Source organism: Crinia signifera, chromosome 8 (genome assembly GCF_055691185.1).
Source record: "Crinia signifera chromosome 8, ASM5569118v1, whole genome shotgun sequence".
Taxonomy (NCBI): domain Eukaryota; kingdom Metazoa; phylum Chordata; class Amphibia; order Anura; family Myobatrachidae; genus Crinia; species Crinia signifera.
In genome coordinates this window covers 63,023,218-63,045,515 of record NC_139224.1, presented here as the reverse complement: position 1 = coordinate 63,045,515, position 22,298 = coordinate 63,023,218, and the positions used below count along the sequence as shown (strand labels likewise).

Here is a 22,298-nt window from a genome sequence, read left to right as displayed (position 1 = left end):
CTGGGTAAATGAGGGAATATACATATTGTAACATGTGTTTGTTAAATGATGAACAAATGTATCAGTGATAAATGTGGTGTTATTTACAAAGGCTTCTAATTATACGGATGAATAGAACAACCAGAGACCACTTCCTCTACTTATGTGGATGGTTCCGTAGATGTAATGAAAGATGTATCCCGGTCTAGTGCTTGAGGGAACATTGTGTGCTGTTTTTCCAAGGTAGGAGGGAGATACAGAAATGTGTCTGGTGGGTGGTATAAAGCTGGCATGTCTCACATCTCATCAATGCTCTCCTGAAAAAGCAGCCAAGGAGAACAGAATTTACCACCAATTCCGCAGAGAGGAGCCAAAGAATTACATTATCAGTGAGGCTTAGCCCTCTCTGCCCATCACACCCTTCAGTGTCTGCACAGTTCTCTGCTGGCATTAGAGGAGTGAGGAAACATTTCAATACGCAACTGTAAGCTGATAGTCTTTTCCCCACCTACCTAAAATCTTTTTCTTCTATTTTTGATTCCCGATTTGACTGTGTATTATCATGAAACTGTTTGTGTGTCTAAAAACTTCACACTTCAAAATCAAGGGTCTTATTCTTTATTTAGTGTAAGAGAAGATAAATAACAAGCCAAGTTATGATAACTGTCAACCCCAGCCATTTCTTGGAGTGACAATATTCCACGCCTGCTCTATTCTTATTATAACCTGGGCTAAAATAAATCATACACGTTAAAGGGTTCATAACACCAATACAGTCAGTCTAGAATATGGCAAATGAGAGGCAAACAGGACATTGACAGGTGGAATATAGTAATAGTGTGAGATGGCTGAAGATAGCAGGTGCCTTTTTATAAAAAATTTGATTTAGAAATCTCAAATTCTCATTAACAAACATGCAAACTCCGTGGGCAAAAGCACAGTGACATTTTTCCTTATTTTGTAAGCGATCTTTCTGGTCCCGCGCATTGCCATCTTTAGCACGTGCAGTCGGGATATAGATAGATCACCTGCTTGAGTATAAAGGATACATTGCTACGTGTGTATGGGCGATCTAGACCAGTGGTTCCCAACCTTTTTTCTCTCCCATACCCCCTGATTAGGCTTTTCATTGATGAGTACCCCCTCCTCTCAATTTAAAATGTAGACAGTACTTATGAGTGGAGTGGAAGTGAGCGGTATGTGTGTCCTTATATTAAGGAGTAGCGGACAGGAATCGTGCCCTTCAGTGTCTCGCCGCTGGTTGTGTACTGTCTCCAGGGTTCCCACTTACACCTGTAGGATTAATGCCGCTGCTTCTTCCACCCATGTCAGCGCAGAGCAGATGATCTCTGATGTCTGAGGGCAGCATGGGAAGCTCCCATTGGATTGCTGGTCAGGCAAAAGCACAATAAGATGCTGATGAGGCTGAAGACAGAACCATAAGTGACACAACGTGGTTCTTCTCCAGAGCAATGGGTCTTCTTCTGCCATCCAAATACTTTTTTGCATCTTCCGCCATTACCAATATTATTTTCAAGTACCCCCAACTGGTCTGCAGAGTACCCCCAGGGGTACTAGTACCCCAGGTTGGGAACCACTGATCTAGACAATGCTGAAGTCGCCTGCCCCCATGTGTATGGTGCTTTACAGTGCAGTTGCTCTTTTCTGATCTCACTGATTTTACTTGTAGATGGCTAGATAAGATGATTATGAAAGGTACTTTATCCTACATTTACACCGAGTGGGAGGGGTAGGGTGCTCTGTACTAAGTGGGCAGAATAAGCAACATCTTCAAACCAAATGATCATTCATTGGGCATCAAAAAGGGAAAATATTACATTCTATACAATGATAGGTAGCATCTGATTGGTGATCTACCCCTGTTTTACTTTTAATAGTGGACATTTTGCATTTTTTAAAACCATCAAGACGTTTTTTTAGATGGATATTGAAAAATTTTAAAGAAAATGTATAACACACAAACTTATAGTTCCCTCTATTTTTCCCTCTATGACTTACTGTGTTACACTGTTCTAACATTTTCCATTAGCAGCACCCCATCCTAGCCATTTCCAGGTATAACTATCGGTTCTTGTTTAGTTTCACGGCGACAGCATAGTCGCCCGCTACTTCCGGGTTCGGCGCTCGGAAAACTAGCTAAAATAAAGTCCATGCCAACGTGAATTGGTTCATACCCCCACTATCCACTTTGGCATGGAGTTGATTTTAGATAGCGTGGCGAGCCACCGAGCCCATAGCGTGGGCAAGCAAAGCGAGCCCCGCAAGGGGACACAGACGCTGCTGCGACTGAGACGCTGCCTGCGTGAAACTAAACAAGTACCTAACTATGAAACTAAAAGTACCTAACTATCAATGGTTATACCATGCACAGAAGCATCTGAAGCCTCAAGAGGTGTCCTCAGCTAAACACATACAGGCAGACATCAGATGGGAATCGGAAATCAGAATCCGATGGTTGAGATCTATAGAAAACCCGACATTTGAAGCTATATCCTCAGGTCAGGAACATAGATGGCTGCTAACCACTGGTTGTCTCGATAATAAGAATTCTGCATTCTGCAAACAGAACACTACTGTACACTTGTGTGAATATAGAAGCAGTTCCAGTCTGCATATTTTGCATTAAGTAAATAAGTGTCACTGTGGGTTTGATTCAGATGCAAATTTCACACATTTTTGTGTACATGTCTGATCTATTCTCAGTGGGACGCAACTTGGCCACTTTTGTCTTTTTTGACATTGGACGTTTTGTGGTGGCAACCATGGCTGCCTTACATCTTAATGTGCACACACAAAAGGGGTGTGGCCACAACTTAGGGGTGTGCTTTGTAGTACACCCCTGTCTCTCTGCTGATCAGCAGAGTAGAGAGCCCGGACTCTTTGCAAGACAGGACCATGCCACCAGCGCATCGGCCCTTTTGACACTTACCAGAATTACCATATGGGTAATCTGGGGCATGTAAGCATGTTTCAAAACAATGTGTGATTCTGAGCTGTTCATACAGGGAAGTGAAGCCTGTTTCTGATGGAAATCTTGCACTTAGCATGGGACTACTGCAAGTGCCTGTACTAATGATGCGGTGGCTAGAGTACAATCAGTGGGTGACAGAGCTTCCTGCAGACACACAAATCCTGACATGAAGTAGTAAATCTGGCTCTGCTCCTGCCCACAGCTACATCCACTTCACGTGCAATTCAGAATCAGCACCAGAATATACGAGACCTTTGTTTCTATGGAGAAAGAAACATTTTAAGTGTCACTTGGCTCCATGCAGACCCTTAGTCTGCTAGAGGCAGGGCTACCAAGTTCATAGTTAATGTTTTCATAACACATCCCTTGGTTGCGAGGGGAAACGGCGGTGGGGGCATGTATTTGCAGGGCGGCATCACATGGACTCGGTAAGATGTGAGCTTGCCTTTGCCGCTTACTGAGTCAATTAGAATCAGGCCCATAATGCTCACAGCAGTAGCACACCTTACACAAAATGGCCACAGCATGTGCCCTTTATAAAAATATCTATCTCTGTCCTTCCAGCAGATTCCAGTTCTCTCACTTCCGTGGCAATCATGGCATGACATCACATATGCCATGCCAGAAAAGGGGGTGAATGTGGTGGAAGTGAAACTGAGTTCTCCCTACCATTACACATTACAGGTGGTGTAACTCAGTTACCCCCCCCCCCCCCCCCACACACACACACACTTTAGTCCCTGACTTTATCTTGGCCTGTATCGGTTCTATGTTTTTAAATACATGGAAGTGCACTTAAATTCAAAAGCTGATTTACACATCATGGGGGTGATTCAGGTTGGCCAGGTAAATGCCACCTGCCGCGCAAGCGAACATCCGCCCCCCCTGGCGCTGAGTGAATGGCCTCATTTGCATTTGAGTGTAAGTGCTCGCTTACATATCATATCGGATGCAGCTAACACAACGGTTTGTGGCACTCATCCATGAAACAACTGAGTAAGTCAAATAAAGTGTTGCACACCGCCGTCCGGGCTGCACACCCGGACGGACGGCGGATGCGGCATGGAGTGGCGTGGCTGGAGACGTTGCCGGGCAGCGTCTCAAGCCTCACTCTGAGACGGAGCGTCGGGACGTTGCCAGGCAACGTCCCCGAGCTTCCTCCCGACGGCCGCGAGCGCGAGCGCCTGACGTCAGTCAGGCGGCGCGAAAATCAAATAAATAGCCGGCGTCTGCTGGGCACAGACGCCGGTTATAGCTTCTGCTTTGCTTTTTCAAGCATATCACTTGTCTCTCCCGGTCCCCGTGGTCCTTTGGTCCCCGGTCCTTTGGCTGGAGTATTCTGCTCCTGTTGTCTTGGTGTTCCCAGCTTGTTCCAGTGGTGTCCATCCCCAGCTTGTCTTGTGAGCCTGTATCCGACCCACAGTCTCCATCTTCCGTGGGTCACGTAAGTGCTCCAGTGGAGCCCTGGTCTTGCTACCTCCTGATCCACTAGCCCTCCGTGGCTTCGCCCCGCCGTGGGCTTGTTGTTAGTGTCCACCCTTTTCATTTGTTCACATATGTTCCTTCCAGGATATATTCTCTTGTTCCTTGTATTTCATTAGATTTCTGTTTAGGCAGGATATTCTTCCTTCCTCCGGATTCCTGCTTTGGGGAGTCACTGTCCCTGTGGTGTGTCTTGCTGGGGACTCCCTTCTGCCAGCTGGTGTCTGCGACTAGGTCGCTCTCCCGTCTTGGCCAAGTGCCGGCGGTTAGGGGCCGTTTCCCAGTTAGGTCCAGTAGTCAGCTTGTCCTCTTGGGTTACCCCGTGGCAATCGCTTTCCCCTTGTCTCTACCTAAGACGTAGCTGCATCGGGGTTGGAGCGCGCCTAACTCGCTCCTTTGGACGCGGCGGCCAGAGGCGAAGCCTAGCTCTGCAGGGGTTTGCCATCTGCCTCGGGGACTCAACAGAGTGAGTGTAGGATCCGCTGTGGCCGTCCTAACCGGCGGTCCCGGCTACGGGCTCACGCCTGACCTCCTGACCTCCAGTAACCAGCCATTATCTCCAGCACCCAGGCAAGGGCATCGTAACATAAAGCAGCCGACAGGCAATGCAGTAAGTCAACGTTTCGGGTACTGGGACCCTTTGTCAAGACTATCGGATGCAGCCATAAGGGCAGAAAATCCTTCACTTATGTATTAGCATGTAAGCTCCGAGTGCTCAGACTATACAGCAATGTAAAATAGAGAAGAGGGGGCCTTGAAGGTGGAGGCTGCCCACGGGCTTCCTTCTCTCTACAATTGCTCTTGATAAGCCATGTTGCATTGCAGGGGGATCACCAAACTGAAACTGAGCTCAGAGTTAGGATGTGGCAAGTTCTAGCATAACTAGAAATGACAATGTAGATAATGCTAGCCATCATTTGTGTGTAATTTAACTTTGTACTGAATGCGCGCTTTTGTATATACATTTGCTTTGTATGTCAGTATGGTATCCTTTTCTGAAATGGGAAGTTGTGCACGCCTAGACTCACAAAATGTGCTTAATGCTGAAATATGCGCTCAAGAAAGCAATGATGTTGAAATATTAAAACTGACATATTGAAGAATCAAAGCTGAGAGTAAAAAGGAACTGTTATCCTAAGTGTTCCACTGCCTAACTCACAAGGACAGGGATCACATTTCTGTGTAAGCTATTGCAGTGCGACTGGCAGTTTCTCCCCAGTTGTAAGACTAGAACAGGTTTTCGGTTTCAGCTAGCATCTTCCTTACTACAGGAGACCCCCTACTCTCCAGTAATTAAGAGCAAAGTGCATGAGGGAACACCTTATGGGTGGCCAATGCTCAGTGGTCTTACAGATGATCTGATGCCCTCGGATCCGCGATGCGGGAGGTGGTCTTTTTATTCTTCATCTTTTATGCTTCCTTTTACATTATCATATTTTTATATTGCTGCTGTACCAAAGACAATGATGTGAACTATGGCCCTTATTCAGATCCGATCGCAGTATAAATTTGTTCTCAAAATGGGCAAAACCATGTGCACTGCAGGTGGGGCAGATGTAACATGTATGAGAGAGTTAGATTTGTGTGAGTTGTTTTGTTTCTGTGCAGGGTAAATACTGGCTGCATTATTTTTACAGTGCAATTTAGATTTCAGTTTCAACACACCCCACCCAAATTTTTCATCTGCCCCACCTGCAGTGCATAAAATTTGTACCACGATCAGATCTGAATAAGGGCCTATGTCCGTCTCTGAATCAGGGGAGTAAGAACCCCTAGTAGTGAAGAGCTTGAAAAGCTCACCTACCTGCACTGTATAGATAGCATGGCATCTATTCAGGGATCACTCTCAGCTTTGCAGACCAGCAGTGATCAAATATACTGTAGGTAACAAGAGGTGTCAAAACAATTATTAAGCATTTACTGTAGCTAGACTTGATGAATGGTCAGGAATATGGCAGCTACAGTTTAATGCAAACAAAAATGCAACATCATGCACTTGAGGAGGACATGGATTTAAGAGTCACTATTTCAAGTGACTAAAGGCAGGTAAGCAATGTAACAAAGCAATGAGGAAGGCAAGTCATATGCTCTGTTGTATAGGAAGAGGAATCAGTAGCAGGAGAAAATAAGTAATAATACCACTGCATAGGTCATTGGTATGGCCTCAAGTAGAATACAGTGTCCAGTTCTGAAGGCTAGAAGGAAATAAAAACATTAGTGAGTGTACAAAGAAGGGCCCCCCTACTCCACACCAACCCAAGTTCACAATATGCAACACGGCAGTGGGTGACTGGGACAGCAGTGGGTAAAAGTGAGAGGCAGGGGGATGCAGAGGGGGACAGGGAAAGGGTGACAGGGGCAGCAGTGGGCACTTAAGTCCTTAGGAGCCCAGTACACTGCACCTGCTACACCAATGGTAGTTCTGCCTTTGGCCTACTTCACAAACCTTTCCTTTACATGTACTGTTTGAAGCAGAGAAGGGAAAGTGGGAACATGATAGAAACATCTAAATATAGCAAGGGTTTTACTAATGTCCAGGAGGGAGACATTCCTTAAAGGAAGAGAAGTTTTAGAACTCGAAGACATATACAAACTGGAGGGTGGTAGGTTCATGGGAAATTTAAGGAAAAATTACTTCACAGAAAGGATAGTGGATAGGTGGATTAGAATTCAATAAGAAGTGGAAGAGACTAAGACTGTAGAGCAATGTCAACATGTTTGGGCTAGTCATATGAATATCCTTACCAAAAAGGATCAAAATGGGTTGAGATTACCTAAAGGAAAATAAAGGGGGAAGACTAGATGGGCCAAGTGGTTCTTATCTGCCATCCAATGCTATGTCTCTATTAGTGAACTGGAGCTCCCACAAACCTTGATCCAACATGGGAAATAAAGGTCATAGACTATTATGGATTTCTATTGCCTCTTGCCTGGGCAAAGGGGGTTGCAAAACAGACAATGACAATTTACAAATCTTCTACTCCTGTCTGTCAGAATCGATGGCTAATTGGGAGATCAGATACTTTGGATTCTATTTCAGTGGGTGCATTCTGTATTGCAGCATACCCCAGTGATACATAATGCAGTTTGCCCCCCTTTTATCAATCTGGGGTTCCAATAAAACCCCTCTTCTAAGTTCTGGTTTTCTGATAAAGACAAGATATCATTAGGATTTAACTGAAAGGGATCCAGCAAATCCTCTTCTGATGGAGTTCCCAGTGGTAGAAAGGTTCGCTTTTGGCTACTTGGACCCAATTCGGGAAATAGCGAGCCGTCCTGAATCAGACCCAGTTTGAGCTAAATAAAGAAGACTAATATGTAATATGACCTAAATGAAGTTACAGCTGAAGTGCACACAATCTGGACCGAAAATGCTGCTCCAATACAACAAAACAGTACAACAGTATTTACTTTAATTAGCTTTAACTCATTGCAATTTAATATCAGTGCTAAACAAACACTTTAAAATCAGGTCCCAGGCACGCCATTACGAAAGCACAGTTTTTATACAGAATTCTTTGCTAGTGGAATCTTTTAGATCCATTTCTGGATCTACACCAACAACTGTTAATAGCTCACTCGTGTTATTAAAAAAAAGATTTAGTTCTTCCATTTTGCACTACAAATTTGGTCTACTACATTGATTTTCAACCTTTTTACCATGCGGCACACTAAAAACATTTAAAAATTGCCAAGGCACACCATGAGCTCCCCACAGGGAAAATAACATTGCCCCCCCCCCACATGAAAAAACAATCAAACTGGTCCTCACAGGTAACAAAAATAAAATACATTGTCCCTCACATAAACAGAAGAGTGAATAAAAATTGAAAGGGTGGTGGTGGTTGTAAACTGGTGTTTACATCTCTAGATCTGGGGGCACACTTGAGAGCATCTCAAGGCACACTGGTGTGCCACGGCACAGTGGTTGAAAAACGCTGGTCTAGTAGCTGTAGCAAATACTGTGGCTATTTGTCTGATCTCCTAATTAGCCATTGTTGCCTGCAAAGTAGAACTCCAATATTTTTGGAAAGAAGTGGACTGATGTCTGAATAAACAATTAAAATCCCATGCCATACTGAAGGTGTCCATACACTAGGGTGATTCACCTGCGATTTGGTAACTTTTTATGCGATTGTGGTGATAAATAACATGAAAAGCATCCAAAACGCATGTGACTGACATCAGGTCAAATGCGATGCATGAGTTGCAGGTAAGATCAGTCACATCGCTAGCCAAGAGGTTCCTGAATGGCTCAAGGGGGGGATCACGGGCAACTTCTTCCATCAGACAAGTCGCCCCTTAGTATGGCCACTTTTACTCTTGGGTTCCAATTAAAGTAAAACTGGTATGGGAACCAATGTCCACTGATGCTGTTATGCTGTGTACACACTGGACTATATGATTGCTGGGGATATATTGCTCAGTGTCTCCTTTTCATCAGCGATGAAAAGGAGACACTGTTACTGTCACGGGGCAGGGGGCGGGAGAGAGACCTGAAGGGAGGAGGGAGCAGCAGCAGCAGACGCTGTGGCTGTCACGGGGCGGGGGGGCGGGAGAGAGACCTGAAGGGAGGAGGGAGCAGCAGATGCTGCTGCTGCTGCTGTCAAGTGGCGGGAGGGAGCAGCAGTAGCCATCTACTGTCACGGGGAAGGGGGGTAGCAGCAGTGCTGATCTCTGCGGTGCCGGGGGAAGCTGCAGGAGCATGCGACCAGCGACCATCAGGGGCTGCACACGGGAGCGCGCAGCTGGCGATTTATCGCCAGCAGCACTCCAAATCACTGGCAATATGGTCGCTCAGCGACCATATTGCCAGCGATTTCAGCCAATATTGCCCCGGTGTGTACGCACCTTTAGTCTGGGCACACAAGGAGCTTAAACGAGTTTTTGGGGTCACATGGAATACACACTATTGGTCACTATTCATGACTCCGCTTTCCAAAAAAGATGCAAAGTTAGGACTTTCTGGGGAATGATGGGATTGTTCTCATTGGTTCTAAATACTACACCTATTCAGTATCTAAAGTATATACATGTACTGCAGAGGCGTAACTCTGGGAGGCAATGGAGTCATCTGTCGCCGGGTTCCTGCCCCCAAAGGGGCACCTCTCCTCCCCTGTGTGTTTAAATCAGTTAATTAAAAGCCATCAATATCGCTTCTGTGGCTGACTCCCGCTCCTAGTAGGACAATAGATGTCACACGCTTTATTCTAAACATACTGTAATATTTGCAAGTATCACACCCTCTATGTTACACTAGAAGCATATACCTTACTATACTAACAATTATACCTAGCCAGAATCTGCATAATTACTGTGCATACATACACACATGCATACATTTATTTAATATGTGTGTGTGTGTGTGTGTGTGTGTGTTGGGGGTGGGGTACCAATATTTATCTTGCCTCCAGGAGTAACTGGGACGAACTTACGCCACTGGTGTACTGTATCTGCTTTCGTATAGATAAAGTCATAAAGTAAGTAATAATTGCATAAACTAAGTGAAACAGGTAAAGTGAAGTAGAATTTGGGATGCTTTTTCTTGGTACCCCAGAACTTGGATAAATTACTGCATGTCTGAGGGATAGCGTCGGATTTGCTAAATATAAATCTGTGAAATAAACATTGGAAAAATAAGAGAGGAAAATTTGGAAAGAAGACCTGTTCACGCTCCCTGTGTGTATCCCATGGCACCCTGTGCTGCAGCACTAGCATCTACTGTATACACCGCAAGGTTGAAGTCACCTAGAAGAAATATTTGTAATTTATATTTGTTTACATGGATAATTAATTTGTTAATAAGATTATATTAACCTTATTGGTATTTCTGACATGCTCCGTATCACACTGTTTGCCCTCAACAAACTTTGTGCACTTTTTTGCCTGGTTACGCAAATCTCCTTCCGCATACTGCTATGTGTGCAGGCAGCTCTATTCCTAACATACAGCACACCTATACCATCATTGCTGACATTATTTACCTGACATGTAGCTAGATGTGCAGCATTCTGACAATCCAGCTGGCTCTCAGTTTTTATTCGCTAAATGCCCTTTCAGAGCCTGTAAATAATTCAGGAGATTGCTTCTTAAAAGAGTAAAAATAACACCAGGAACATAGAAACCCCATTTAGAGCCCTGCTAGCCTCCGCAGCCTCCTTACCTGGGAGCAGGATTCTTTCTCCGCTTGGCATGTTTGTTCCTGTCTTCTGTAAACTTTGCGTTAGCATCTTAAAGTGGTATTCATGTATTTACAATCAGTAGAGAAGTAAACTTGTATGTAATTTCAAGGACCAATTATTTGGCAAAACTTAATAATTTTAAGCTCTAACTTACTTAACCCTTTGAGGGCCAACATCTCTGTGAGAAAGGCTCAAAATATCCACAAAAAATGCCATCGTCGCTCACATTTGTTATATAAATGCAAATAAAAAATGTGTAAAAAAATATTATATTTCCTATCTGCTGTAAGGTAAACAATAGTTATTTTGTTTCTGTGCAGGGAAAATACTGACTGCTTTATTTTTACACTGCAATATAGATCTCACTTTGAAGTAAAACCCCACCCATTTGAGAAGGAATTTGCCTTTGCAAGTGAACCAGACGAAGGGCCCATGTGAACTCTATTTTGATATTTCCACACGACATGAGGAAATATCTGCATTGTAGTCCTTTAAATCATGCTCACCCTGATTCACTACACATGTTGCAGTTATCTGGTGTTTTTTATACTACGCACAATTTATTCTTTTGTAAGCGAGCTGCACCACTGCATGAATAATACCTTGCCAGCCGTATCACACAAGGAGGAGAAGACGATCAATAGCAAACATCCATACAAGTCACCAGTGTTGCTTTTAGAGCTTAATGATGTTCTTAGACATGAGCACACTCATTTACTTTCTGATTGGATACAAATGTATCTGAACACTTTGAGATGGAGTGATATGCAGTCTAGAAGCTTAAAAGGAATCCCTGGTGATAGTAACAATAACGAAATATGTATATATGTATACTGTAGATAAAAAAAATAAAATGTGACAATTAGAAAGGTGTAATGTAATAATCAATTACTCAAAAAGAGGCCAGTATTCAATGAAAAGTTTCACTATGTGCAGCGAATCCTTTTTAGGGTTCACTGCACATTCGCCGGCATTCGTCAGGCTGGAGGATTTGCTACCAGCCCTCCCTCTCCCACTATTCAACGCATCAGGGGCTCGCTGCCCCTGATGGCGAATTTTGTGCACCCCCTCCTGGTGAATGCCACAGGGAGCCGGGGGGATGGCGGAAGGCAGGGAGATGGTAGCCTCCCTCCCTGTGCCGCATGCTGCACACAGAAGCAGGGGTAGAAGGAGGGCTGGCGGGGACACAGGCAGCAGAAGCTGCCTCCCCGAGGAGACAGGGCAGGCGGGGAGGTAGAGGAAGCACTGCGCTGGTCCTGCTCGTGTATTTGTAATGAGCGGGACCCAGTGCAGTGAATATTAATGAGTGTCTCCCCGCCCCCTGCTGACGTCATGTTAAAAAAATTATAAAAATGAAATATATATTCATGTGCTGCAAGTACATGAATACAAATAACTTAAAATTAATGATTTTTGACACAAAAAAAATCTCTTTATTTTAAGAGCACATTACAGTTCGTCTTAAAAAGATGGTGAATGCAAAATGGTGAATCATGGCGAAAATCATGGTGAAAGCAGTTCTCCATCCTAGCATTGAATATACTCTCGGCAAATCACAGTGAAAACCCCATTGAAATACACCAGCGAATTGCAGCGAGCATGAAACGGAGAACTGGCCGGCATTCACTGCTCGGTTTCGGCAAACAGTGAATATTGAATAGAGGTGAATCCGATTTTCAGTGAAAAGATTCACTGCAGAGCATGAAGACAGCCCAATTTGCCAGAAAAAAAACCCCGGTGAATCCAGAGCATTGAATACTGCCCAGTGTATGAGGAAGTACTGTGTATTTCATAATTACGGTGTAATGGTTAGCATTACTGCCTCACAGCACCGAGGTCATTGGTTTGATTCCTATCATGGCCCTAACTCTGTGCTTCTGTGGGTTTCCTCCGGGAGCTTCGGTTTCCTCCCACAATCCCAAAATATACTGGTAGGTTATTTGGCTACCAACAAATTAACCCTAGAATGTCTGTGTGTGCGTGTGAATTTTTAAATATTGCTCAGTAAAGCACCGTGGGAGATAATTATAAATAAATAAATGAATAACCCGAATAACCAAATGCTCACATGTAACATGCAATTCCTAATAAGGAGCTGCTTTTAGAAATCAAATCCAAACATCTGATATGGCAAGGGGACACTATGTATTTCTCAATGTACAATGAAAGGCGATATACAATTAATTACCACACTAACCAAATGTACAAATGTAAAGTACAATATCATATGTAAAAGCAGTGGTGGGACTATAGAGTAATGGGCCCAGTTGCAACAATACGCTTCGGGCATGTGCGCCAGCCATTTTCTTGGATATTTACTTACAGCACATGCGAAGAAAGCCGTGAAAATGTCCACCCTGACATTTCTCCGGTGATTTATGGAGAGGTTCTGCTATAGACAGGGACTCTGAAGAGGTATTAAAGAAAATGGGTGTGCGGGGTGTTCCCCCCTAAACTGATGGACATATGTGCACTCATTATAGATTTGCCTGGAACCTATTGCCAAGTGGCAGCTGCAAAGATGAATAGTTCTATTGGATGCTTTATAAGTGACGGATGAGTTTGCTATGGACATTAACCATTATATAAGTCACTAGGTAAACATTTTGGATTTTGATAATGGTGCAGTATTTTGGGGTTCAAAGACTTGTAACTGCAAACTTTGAGCGCTGTATGTGTGTCTGAATTACCCCCTTAAATAGTTTGGGAAACAGAAGGCTTCAACACATTTCTAAGGGAGGTCAGACAAAATGTTATTTTACTCAGCAAAGAGGAATTTTATAGGGGACGTAAATATGTAGAAATATTGACATTGTCAATATAATGATTTGTCTAATGAACTTCATCTTACAAGAAATGGTAGTGGCAATTCTTGAAGGAGTGTATAAGAGTGATTGATCCAGGGAATTATCCAGATTGCCATTTTTCTTTAACCTCTGAGGCTGCAATGCTGGGGGATGTGTCTTTACAATTTATTGCCTGTGTTTGTTCCAGCACTGATATATTGCCAGTGGTGTGCTGTGGGGTGAGGCAGGTGAGGCACAGCCTTTGCCGGCGTTTTGAATTGATAAAGTATGTCATAAATACAAATAATTTATTTTTAAAAAATCTTATTTTTATTATTCTAATCATTTTTATAGTCAAAACTCTGGAGTAAAAAGTCTATGGCAGGTGAGGCAGTGCCTCACCTGGCTATCTTTTCTGCACACCTCTTATCAAAACTCAGTGAATCTCCAGAATGGCCCCCTTATTAATTAAAACATTTAAATGTATGCCTAACATACTTTTCAGTTTAATTTAATGTATGTAAGTGGTAAATGTGACAGTGTGCAGGTTGCAAGCAGCCATGGGAATTTAGAGATTTAGCTGCTAGATTTAAATCAGAAATAATTGAAAAGGCAAAACTTAACCTGACTTTGCCTTTTATATCATCAGCTAAATTGCCAAAATCCTGTGGCAGCCTGCAACTCCCACACTGTTGCGGTGCATACATACTTTTTGTCCAGCGTATATGCACAGCGATGATGTCAAAAATTGCTGGGCTGAAAACCGCTCAGTTCGTACTATCTGAACAATTTTGCCCGTTCAAGTGATTTTCACGGGGGGTGGATGTCTTTCCATAGCAGGGGAGCGATTAGATCACTCCCAATATGTGTTAGTATAGCTTGCTGCCCGTCTGCTCCTCACTGCCTGCCTGTGCCACTTAGCAGCATATGAAGTGCAGGGAGGCGCCGGTCTAAAGAGGCGCCCTCCCTGCTCTGCTAGCTTGCTGCTGTCGGCTGTACTGCCTGTCCCACAGGTAACGGCATTGTGAGCCCGAAGTACCTCAGCGGTGTCCCAGATTGGGGCAGGATAGTTTACCAGTGGCCCGGTCCTCCTGCAACCTTCAACGGCTGCGCCTCACCCCACAATGTGCTGAGTCATTTATATGCGGCTGGACCAGCGGTATGATCTGCGACAACTTAGCAGTGAGGGCCTGTCATACACTGGCTTCAGAGACAATGTACAGTGACTGAGCACGCAGTCCTCTGCTTCCCTTCTACGCTGCTTAGTGTGTCGCTGATTAGGGGGGGCAAGATCATCAGCTTTATGTGATGATCTTATTGGTTAGGGCCCTCATCAGGCTCTAGTCGCCTGATTATTTATGGCACATTTACTGTAGCTTTAGTGGAGCATCCTGTTATATTTAGTGCACACATATCTGGAAACCCCTCATCGGGAATCCTGCATTTGCCCTCGACTTCACATACTGTACAAGAGAAAAAAACAAATAATATACATTGCATCCAGTGCTCTCTTACGTTAAAAGCTTCCTTCCCATAAATACAGCCATAACCTCCCACCTGCTGTATTTTGCCTGTCTCTGCCTCTCCAGTCTGGCACAGACTCCAAACAAGCTGTTCCCTGTTAATTTTAATTACTCCTCCTGGGACATTCTTCAAACAAGACTGTTATCAGAGCCATTAGAGAACAGTAACATCTGCAACAGGTTCTAATGCAGTAAGGAAATGGCATGGAATGTGAAATAAATAAGTAAATATATATAGATAGATAAATAGAATATAAATAAATGTCTACTATTTATTGCATTAACAAACAAATCTGGTTAGCAAGCTCTTTATAAAATACCTGGATAATTCTTTATTTAGACACTCCAAGCTAATACAGATACAGTGTACAGTATATTTGTTACTTAGATGACCACAATACAGATGTAGCCACGCTCATCTTTGCAACGCCAATCACTATGTGCGTCTCACCTGGCTATTGGTGTGATCCTGTCGTGTGTGCAATTCCGTTGCGGGTGTGAATTTGGCGCACCAAACAAGAATAAGCATCAGGATTGCTGCAACGATGAGTGTGACTACATCTGTATATTATGTCTGTCAGGGCAGGGCAGTCTGGGAGATACATTGAACAAACCATGATAACAATACATAATTTGAAGGCCTGCTCACAGGACCTTTCAGGCTATAGGACCTGGTTTAAGTCCTTTCAATAACATGTGCGAACCACAATCCAAATCAATACTTCTATCTTGCAGGATATTCCAATAAGCAAACTTTGCTGGGTACACACTTGATCGATGTGACGGGCTGAGAGGATGTAACGATATATCATGCCTGCATGTACTCTGCACATCCCCCATATGACGGCACAATATATTGTTACAGTATCAAAGTTTTCAAACAGTATTGTCCCATCTGGTATGCAGCATATCAACAATGAATTGGATGTATACATGATGGTTGTTGCAATCCACTGCACATAGAAATATTTTACCAGCACAGTATATTGTATAATGTGTATCCAGCTTTAACCACCTCAGGCATCCATCCAATAGGGTCCCACCTCACATCTAATCTGTGTAGTATAGAATCTAAGTCAAGCTACTGCACTTTTGTGAAGACTGCATCCATCCTCTTCTGCACATTCTCTAGTCTGATGAACAGACCCCACTTCTCTGAATTGTTACTTGATGAAGATGGATATGCAGGGCTGCCATCAGAAATTGTGGTACCTGTCCGGTGACCTGAAACCTGTGAACTGTGTGGGGTCCTAAGGACAAGTTTGAGAACCACTGGTTTAGAGATTCGGAGACTCAGTTGCACACATATATACTGTGTCACATGTCAAATGAATCAGCACAGTAATCCTAGTCGCAGTGCATTGTAACTAAAGATGAATGTTCTGCAAAAAAAGATGCCTGACATTATGAGATTCTCATGCAACCTGTCGTGCAAGGGGCTATTTGAAGTCACTGCAGCAAAGAGGACATATCTGCACTGTATTTATTTATTTTGCAACTGATTTATTTATTCTTATTTTATAATTAATTTTTTTTTTTTTTATGCTTTAGGTTGGGAAATACAAGGACCGAAGCCTTCAAATGAAGTATTATGTGTGGCCTGTGTTTGAATTGTATCCAAACTCGGAGGAACATAAAGATGAACATCTGAGCATAGTGACCTTGGAGGAAGCTCCCTTTGTTATTGTTGAAGATGTTGACCCACTGAGTGGCACTTGTATGAGGAACACGGTCCCCTGCCGCAAGCAGATACGTATTGAGTATGTGTTTATTTCTTAACCACGACTGCATGCATTTGGGGCATTTGGTTTCTGAGGTAGCCCTTTAGTCCATACTTGCCTATTCTCTCAGAAAAGTCTTGCAAGCTCACAAAAATTAGGGAGAGAACTCTATACTCTCTAAAGTGTAGTCCAACCTCCCAGACCCATCTTTCCCAGAGAAGTGGGCAGTAGACAGGATTTGTGGGAATTCATTACAGTACTATGCCAAGTACCCTGATACACAATGATATACTTCAAAGAGCCACAACCACTACACTTCCTACATTGTTTAAACGGGATGAAGTTATAATCCCGGAGATTTCGGCAGTCGGAATTCCTGTGTCGGTATTTTGAACGCCAGGATTCCGACCGCCGAAATCCCTACCGCTGAAATCTTGACCGCCGAAATTAGTGTGCCGAGCGTAGGGGGGCGATCCATGTCCCTCCCTTGTCATGATTTCATCGGTCAGGATTCCGGTGTCGGGATTTTGTATCAAACCCGTTTATATATATATATATATATATATATATATATATATATATATATATATATGCTTGCAGGATCCGTCACTCCGTACAAGGGGCCTTATTCAGATCTGAGCATCTTCAAGGGGATTAAATCCACAAAATGTGGCTATAATATTATACAGTATACTGTATGTAGGCATGGTCATCAACTGCTTCTCCTATAGCCCCTGCAGTTACTGTGAGGAGCGCTAATAAACAACTTGAGTTATAGGGTATTGCCTGGGACAGCATGGGAAGAGGTAGACATATTTGTAAGTTCATATTTGGAAAACCTTTATCAGGAGAATAGAAAGTCCCAAGTATTTCATATCATAGCTTCAGTACATTATATATGGTTATATTTCTCTGAGTAGATGGTTGTGAATCTGTATAATAACAATTCAGCCTACACATCCAAACAACTGGCACGTGTAGAAAAACCCCATGACATTTATTCTTTAAATCTGAGCCCTTCAGTCCTTTACTGTGGTGCATGTGTGGGTGAACAGCTGTACATCTATGTTATACACAATTACATATTAGGCCAATCGTTCCCTTTTTGAGTTTCTCTTTAATGCTTTTATCTCTGAATTGCAAATGTGCCCATATTGGAAATATGAGGGACACATGTGATGAGAGACTGCGTTGTGAGTGCATTTGTAGAAAGTCTTACATTTTTCAAGTCTTTGATGGAGAGTTACTTTAAATAGCTGCTAATGTAGATGGGGGACGCTTCACTGCTTGACGTCCTCTGAGATTTTTTTTAAAGCTTCAATCTGTTTTTGTGACTGTAAGAAATAAGGCTGACCTTTGGACCATCTTTTTCACTGTGACTGTTTGAAAGAGACTGTTCTCTGTTTTATGAACACTGGAGAAATCATGCTGACAGTTACCGACATGCCCTGTGTCATGGCTGAGATGTTATCATATCACGAGGCATATGTCAGAATGTGAAGTGACAAACAACTTTGTACAGAATTCAGGGCTATCATTTGTACTATGTATCACCTTGGAAATATCAAAGATTACCCATGGGATTTGAAATCTTAATGTCTGAGATGTAGATGACATATCTTTATTTTTCTATACATTACTACGAGAGAGGGAGATAGGTGATGTAATCTGTGATAGAATGATAATAAAAGGTTAGATTAAAAAAGGTTAAGGTTGGGGGGGGGGCACAGCAGAAATCTTAGTTTATTATACAGATGCATTCTGGGTAAACGATGGAATAGGGAGGGCTGAACTGTGTTGGAGGGGCTTGGCAGGAGGACATGGTTTAGCCATAGACTTGGAATGACCTGGGGGATATTTATCAATCACTCTGTCTCCTTGACTCAGCAATAAGTAACCTTTGTCCACTTATGGCACTATCTGGATGCAAGGAGACCAGTACATCTGTGTAGGCTATTCAGTAGTGATCTCTCAGACATACCTTTATGGAGATAGTGTCTTCTTTAATAAAGTGCTATTCACTGAAGTTAAAAATACATGGTTTCCCTTAGCTCACTGAATGGTATTAGTAACCTCCATCATAATAGAATTCAGAGATATTGGTTACATATATTTGCACAAATGTATGATAAGCCCCAAGCATCCGTCAAGGCTTATCTGTATATTGGGGGTCCCTAGTGCTATATCTAGGTGCAGGGTGCGGCACCCCAAAATAACAGCATACAAAGGCCATAGCAGCCCACCAGTGAAAATACTATAATGTTAGTATTAGTGTTAGTAGGTATTAGTGATAGGAAGCCGAAACTATAGTGCTAAGTGTTAATAGAATGTAAAGGTGTGCCACACTAGAGCCATCCAGCCCAACCAATCCAGGGGCACTGCAGCCCACACCTTATTATCCTAAATTGGGTCTACAATTAACCAGCAGGGAGCAACATGATAATGGCTCCTTTCTCAAATATATCTAAACTAAGAGTTACCTACCTTGGAGCATATCAGGACCTGCATCTAATCCTAATGCAGGCTCCTTTCTGCCTCTCACAACAGACATATAGATAGTGGTAGATGCTCAATTAGTTCACTATTCACTGAAGTTGGCACGGGGCTATTGATACACTTCAAAATTTAGAAACCAAAATAAAAGTCGCAACCACAGTCACTTAGGGGCCGATTTTGGCCTGTTCGCACAGGTCTGAATTTGGGCCCCATCCTTGATGGTGGGGGACTGCACATGTGCTTTCCCTATATTTTCAATTACCGGATCGCTTGCTTCCTGATTGACAGGCAGGGGGTGTGCTGGGGTGGACAATTGCGTTTCATGGCTGTGCCCACAAAAACAGTGGGTGTGCCCATAGAAACACTGGCAGCAGCATGTCATGGATAAGTGCACACCAACTAATATAAGAAGACCCTGTGTGATCATGTGCTGCTGTCTCTCCTGTCAAGGGTTTACACAAGGGGGGATAATGAGAGTCATCAGCAGGGACTCCTGAGCGGCTACAGCAAATCACAGTGATTACAGCAAATCACTGTCCTTTTAAAGAAACAACTCTTTAGTGGCACCCCTCACAGAATTTAATTTAAGAATCTGGGTGATTTCAACGACAATGCTGGGGGCCAGGAGATGGATGACTGAAATAGGAGCCTCCGGGAGGATGCAGGAGGGTAGGCAACTATTGTATATTTTTATCAATCATCACTGAACCTAGGTGTTGGACCTAGATATTTCAATAGTTTGTAAGGGCTCCAATTTACCGCCCAATATGGCACATGTGACAGGGAAGGTTGGCCCCTTTCATCTCTAGGCCTCATATCAGCTGCACCTATGGTAGTTGCCACGGCCTGATTGAAGCTTTCAGGTGCCCTAGACCTTGTCATGATGCTAAACACATGTGTATGGGAGCTCAGGGGCTTGCAATTCATACAGCCCATGTGCATGTATCTATCATATGTGCATGTATCAGTATCCCATATATCATACTACCTATGTGCATGTATGCAACTGGTGTGTATTATCTAATGCTTGTGGCGTGTGAAGGAAACTTTGGCACAAGTAGCACAATGTACGTAAAGTAAGGGTTCCATCAGTAAGCTACATTGGCACAGCCATCTGGCAGTCACCTTAAGAACACACAGTTCATCGGGATGGGTGATTACTGACAAGCATGGAATAATAAATGAGGATTTCATTTTATTTCTTAGCTGTAACTTGCAAGGCGCCCACCTCCCCAGTCCTGGTGCTCTAGGCAGCAACCTAATTATCCTATTGGTTAATCAAGCACTGGTAGTTACGCCCCTGCATACATCACATACTCTGAGAGTGTACAAAGTACAGTATCATCGTTTACAACAGTAATGACAACAGTCATTACTAAACCTGATATGCTTTGGGGCCACATTAGATGGTTCACTAATCTTCAAAAGGGCACACATTACTTAATATCTGTAATAAGTTAAATACATTCATTTAGTCTATAATAAAGAGACCTGCAGGTACTAACATATCAGCAGGCTTTTCCAAAAACAAAATACAAAAATATGAAATGAGGAAGGAGCAGGGGGCTGCAAAATAGTGTCTGTTATTATGGCAAAGCTCAGCAGATTCTACTTACAGTGGGTGCAAGAAACTCTCGCATCCCACACATTTTCTAGTGGTTATTGCTAAAATGGCACGAATCACATTACTGGAGCAACACCCTTTGCCATGGTCCCGCAATTCGCTGCATTTGCCACAACAAGGGCAATGGCTAATAACTTAAATTCCACCACAAGCCTAAGTTGCCAATGGCATTACCTCTCTCCACTTCTACCAGGGAGAATAAACATAGACATCAATTAGGTGATTCCTCCCTGCCACTGACATTTCATTGGTTGGATTGGTGTGCTTACTGTTATAAACTGTTCAACAGTCTCATGGATGTTCTAACAACATATGCTACTGAAGCAATTAGAGTTACTATAATATCACTTTAATCAAGGACACATCATACAGTACATATAAATATGTCTAGTGTCCGTGAGTCTCCGAAACACTGCCATCTGCTGGCAGAGAGTGAAACTACATCTCTTTCTCACACATGCACAAACGCAGAAGGTAACAGAATAGCTTTCGAAGCTTATGCTTTGAGCGGGCTTACTGGTATGAATTATACATCTTCAGTGAGTGATTAAACCAGGTGAAATCAGACGTGAAGTCAGTCAGTCACAGAACCTCTGTAATTCATGTGTCCCTGATTAAAGGGATATTATAGCAACCTTAAAGTAGAGCTCATTATCTCATCTACCACATGAATATGCAAGGTCCTTGCACACAGCAGGAGGCATCTGGGATGGTATTTCGCCCCCCTAGGGCCAATTAGCCATCTTTCCACTCAAATATCTTAATTTATTATTTTTGATGTCACAACATTTTTGTATATTGGATTTTAGATGTAATAGCTCTTTAATAAGAATAGAGTGTGATGCTATAATTGTATTTACTGCAAAATGGGGCCTGTTTCATACTTGGGGCGGGATGTATTAAAATACATCGCCGCCCTTCACGCCCCCCCCCCCGCCGCGATGCCGCCGCATATGCGGCTGGCATCACGGTGCGGTGACGGAGGCCCCCCGCAATACCTGGAATGTGGTGTGCGGGGGGTCTCCGTCACCTCCCAGCCGGCTCCTGCATCCCTCACGCGGCGTCACGCCGGGGACAGCTAAGCAAGCTGTCCCCGGTGCCGCCTCCTCCCCCCTGCAGCCGGAAGGACGTCCGGCTGCGTCACTAGGGGGAGGAGAGGTTTACCTTCCAGGGTCCAGGAGGACCCTTCAGGAAGGTAAGCCAGAGGGGGGGTCGGCGAGGCGGCGGGTTTGCGTCGGCGGGCGGCGAAAAGAAGCCCATAGGCTTCTATAGGGTATCGCCACCCAAAGGTGGCGATACCCTTCACTGCGGTATCATTTTTGAGACATAGGAAAATGCAGTAAAACCGGGGTTTTACCGCATTTTCCATTTGATACATCTCGCCCAGTATATGATTGGTTGCCCATAGCAGCATCCCATGTGAAATAGAACTCCCATATTAGTCAATTTCCCTGAGTGTCAGTTTCACTTACTGATATCAGCAGCTGCATTGCGGACCGTATCGCACTTGCAG

At 43.5% G+C, this 22,298-nt stretch overlaps 1 protein-coding gene across 1 annotated transcript in view; it reads left to right on the top strand.

The window, feature by feature from the left end:
• Positions 1 to 22,298, top strand: part of GRIN2B (glutamate ionotropic receptor NMDA type subunit 2B) — a 549,931-nt gene that overhangs the window by 478,250 nt on the left and 49,383 nt on the right. Inside the window, exon 6 of the mRNA XM_083156581.1 lies at positions 16,496 to 16,704. Within this exon, the coding sequence (XP_083012707.1) occupies positions 16,496 to 16,704 (209 nt within the window). The remainder of the gene's footprint in view (positions 1 to 16,495; positions 16,705 to 22,298) is intronic.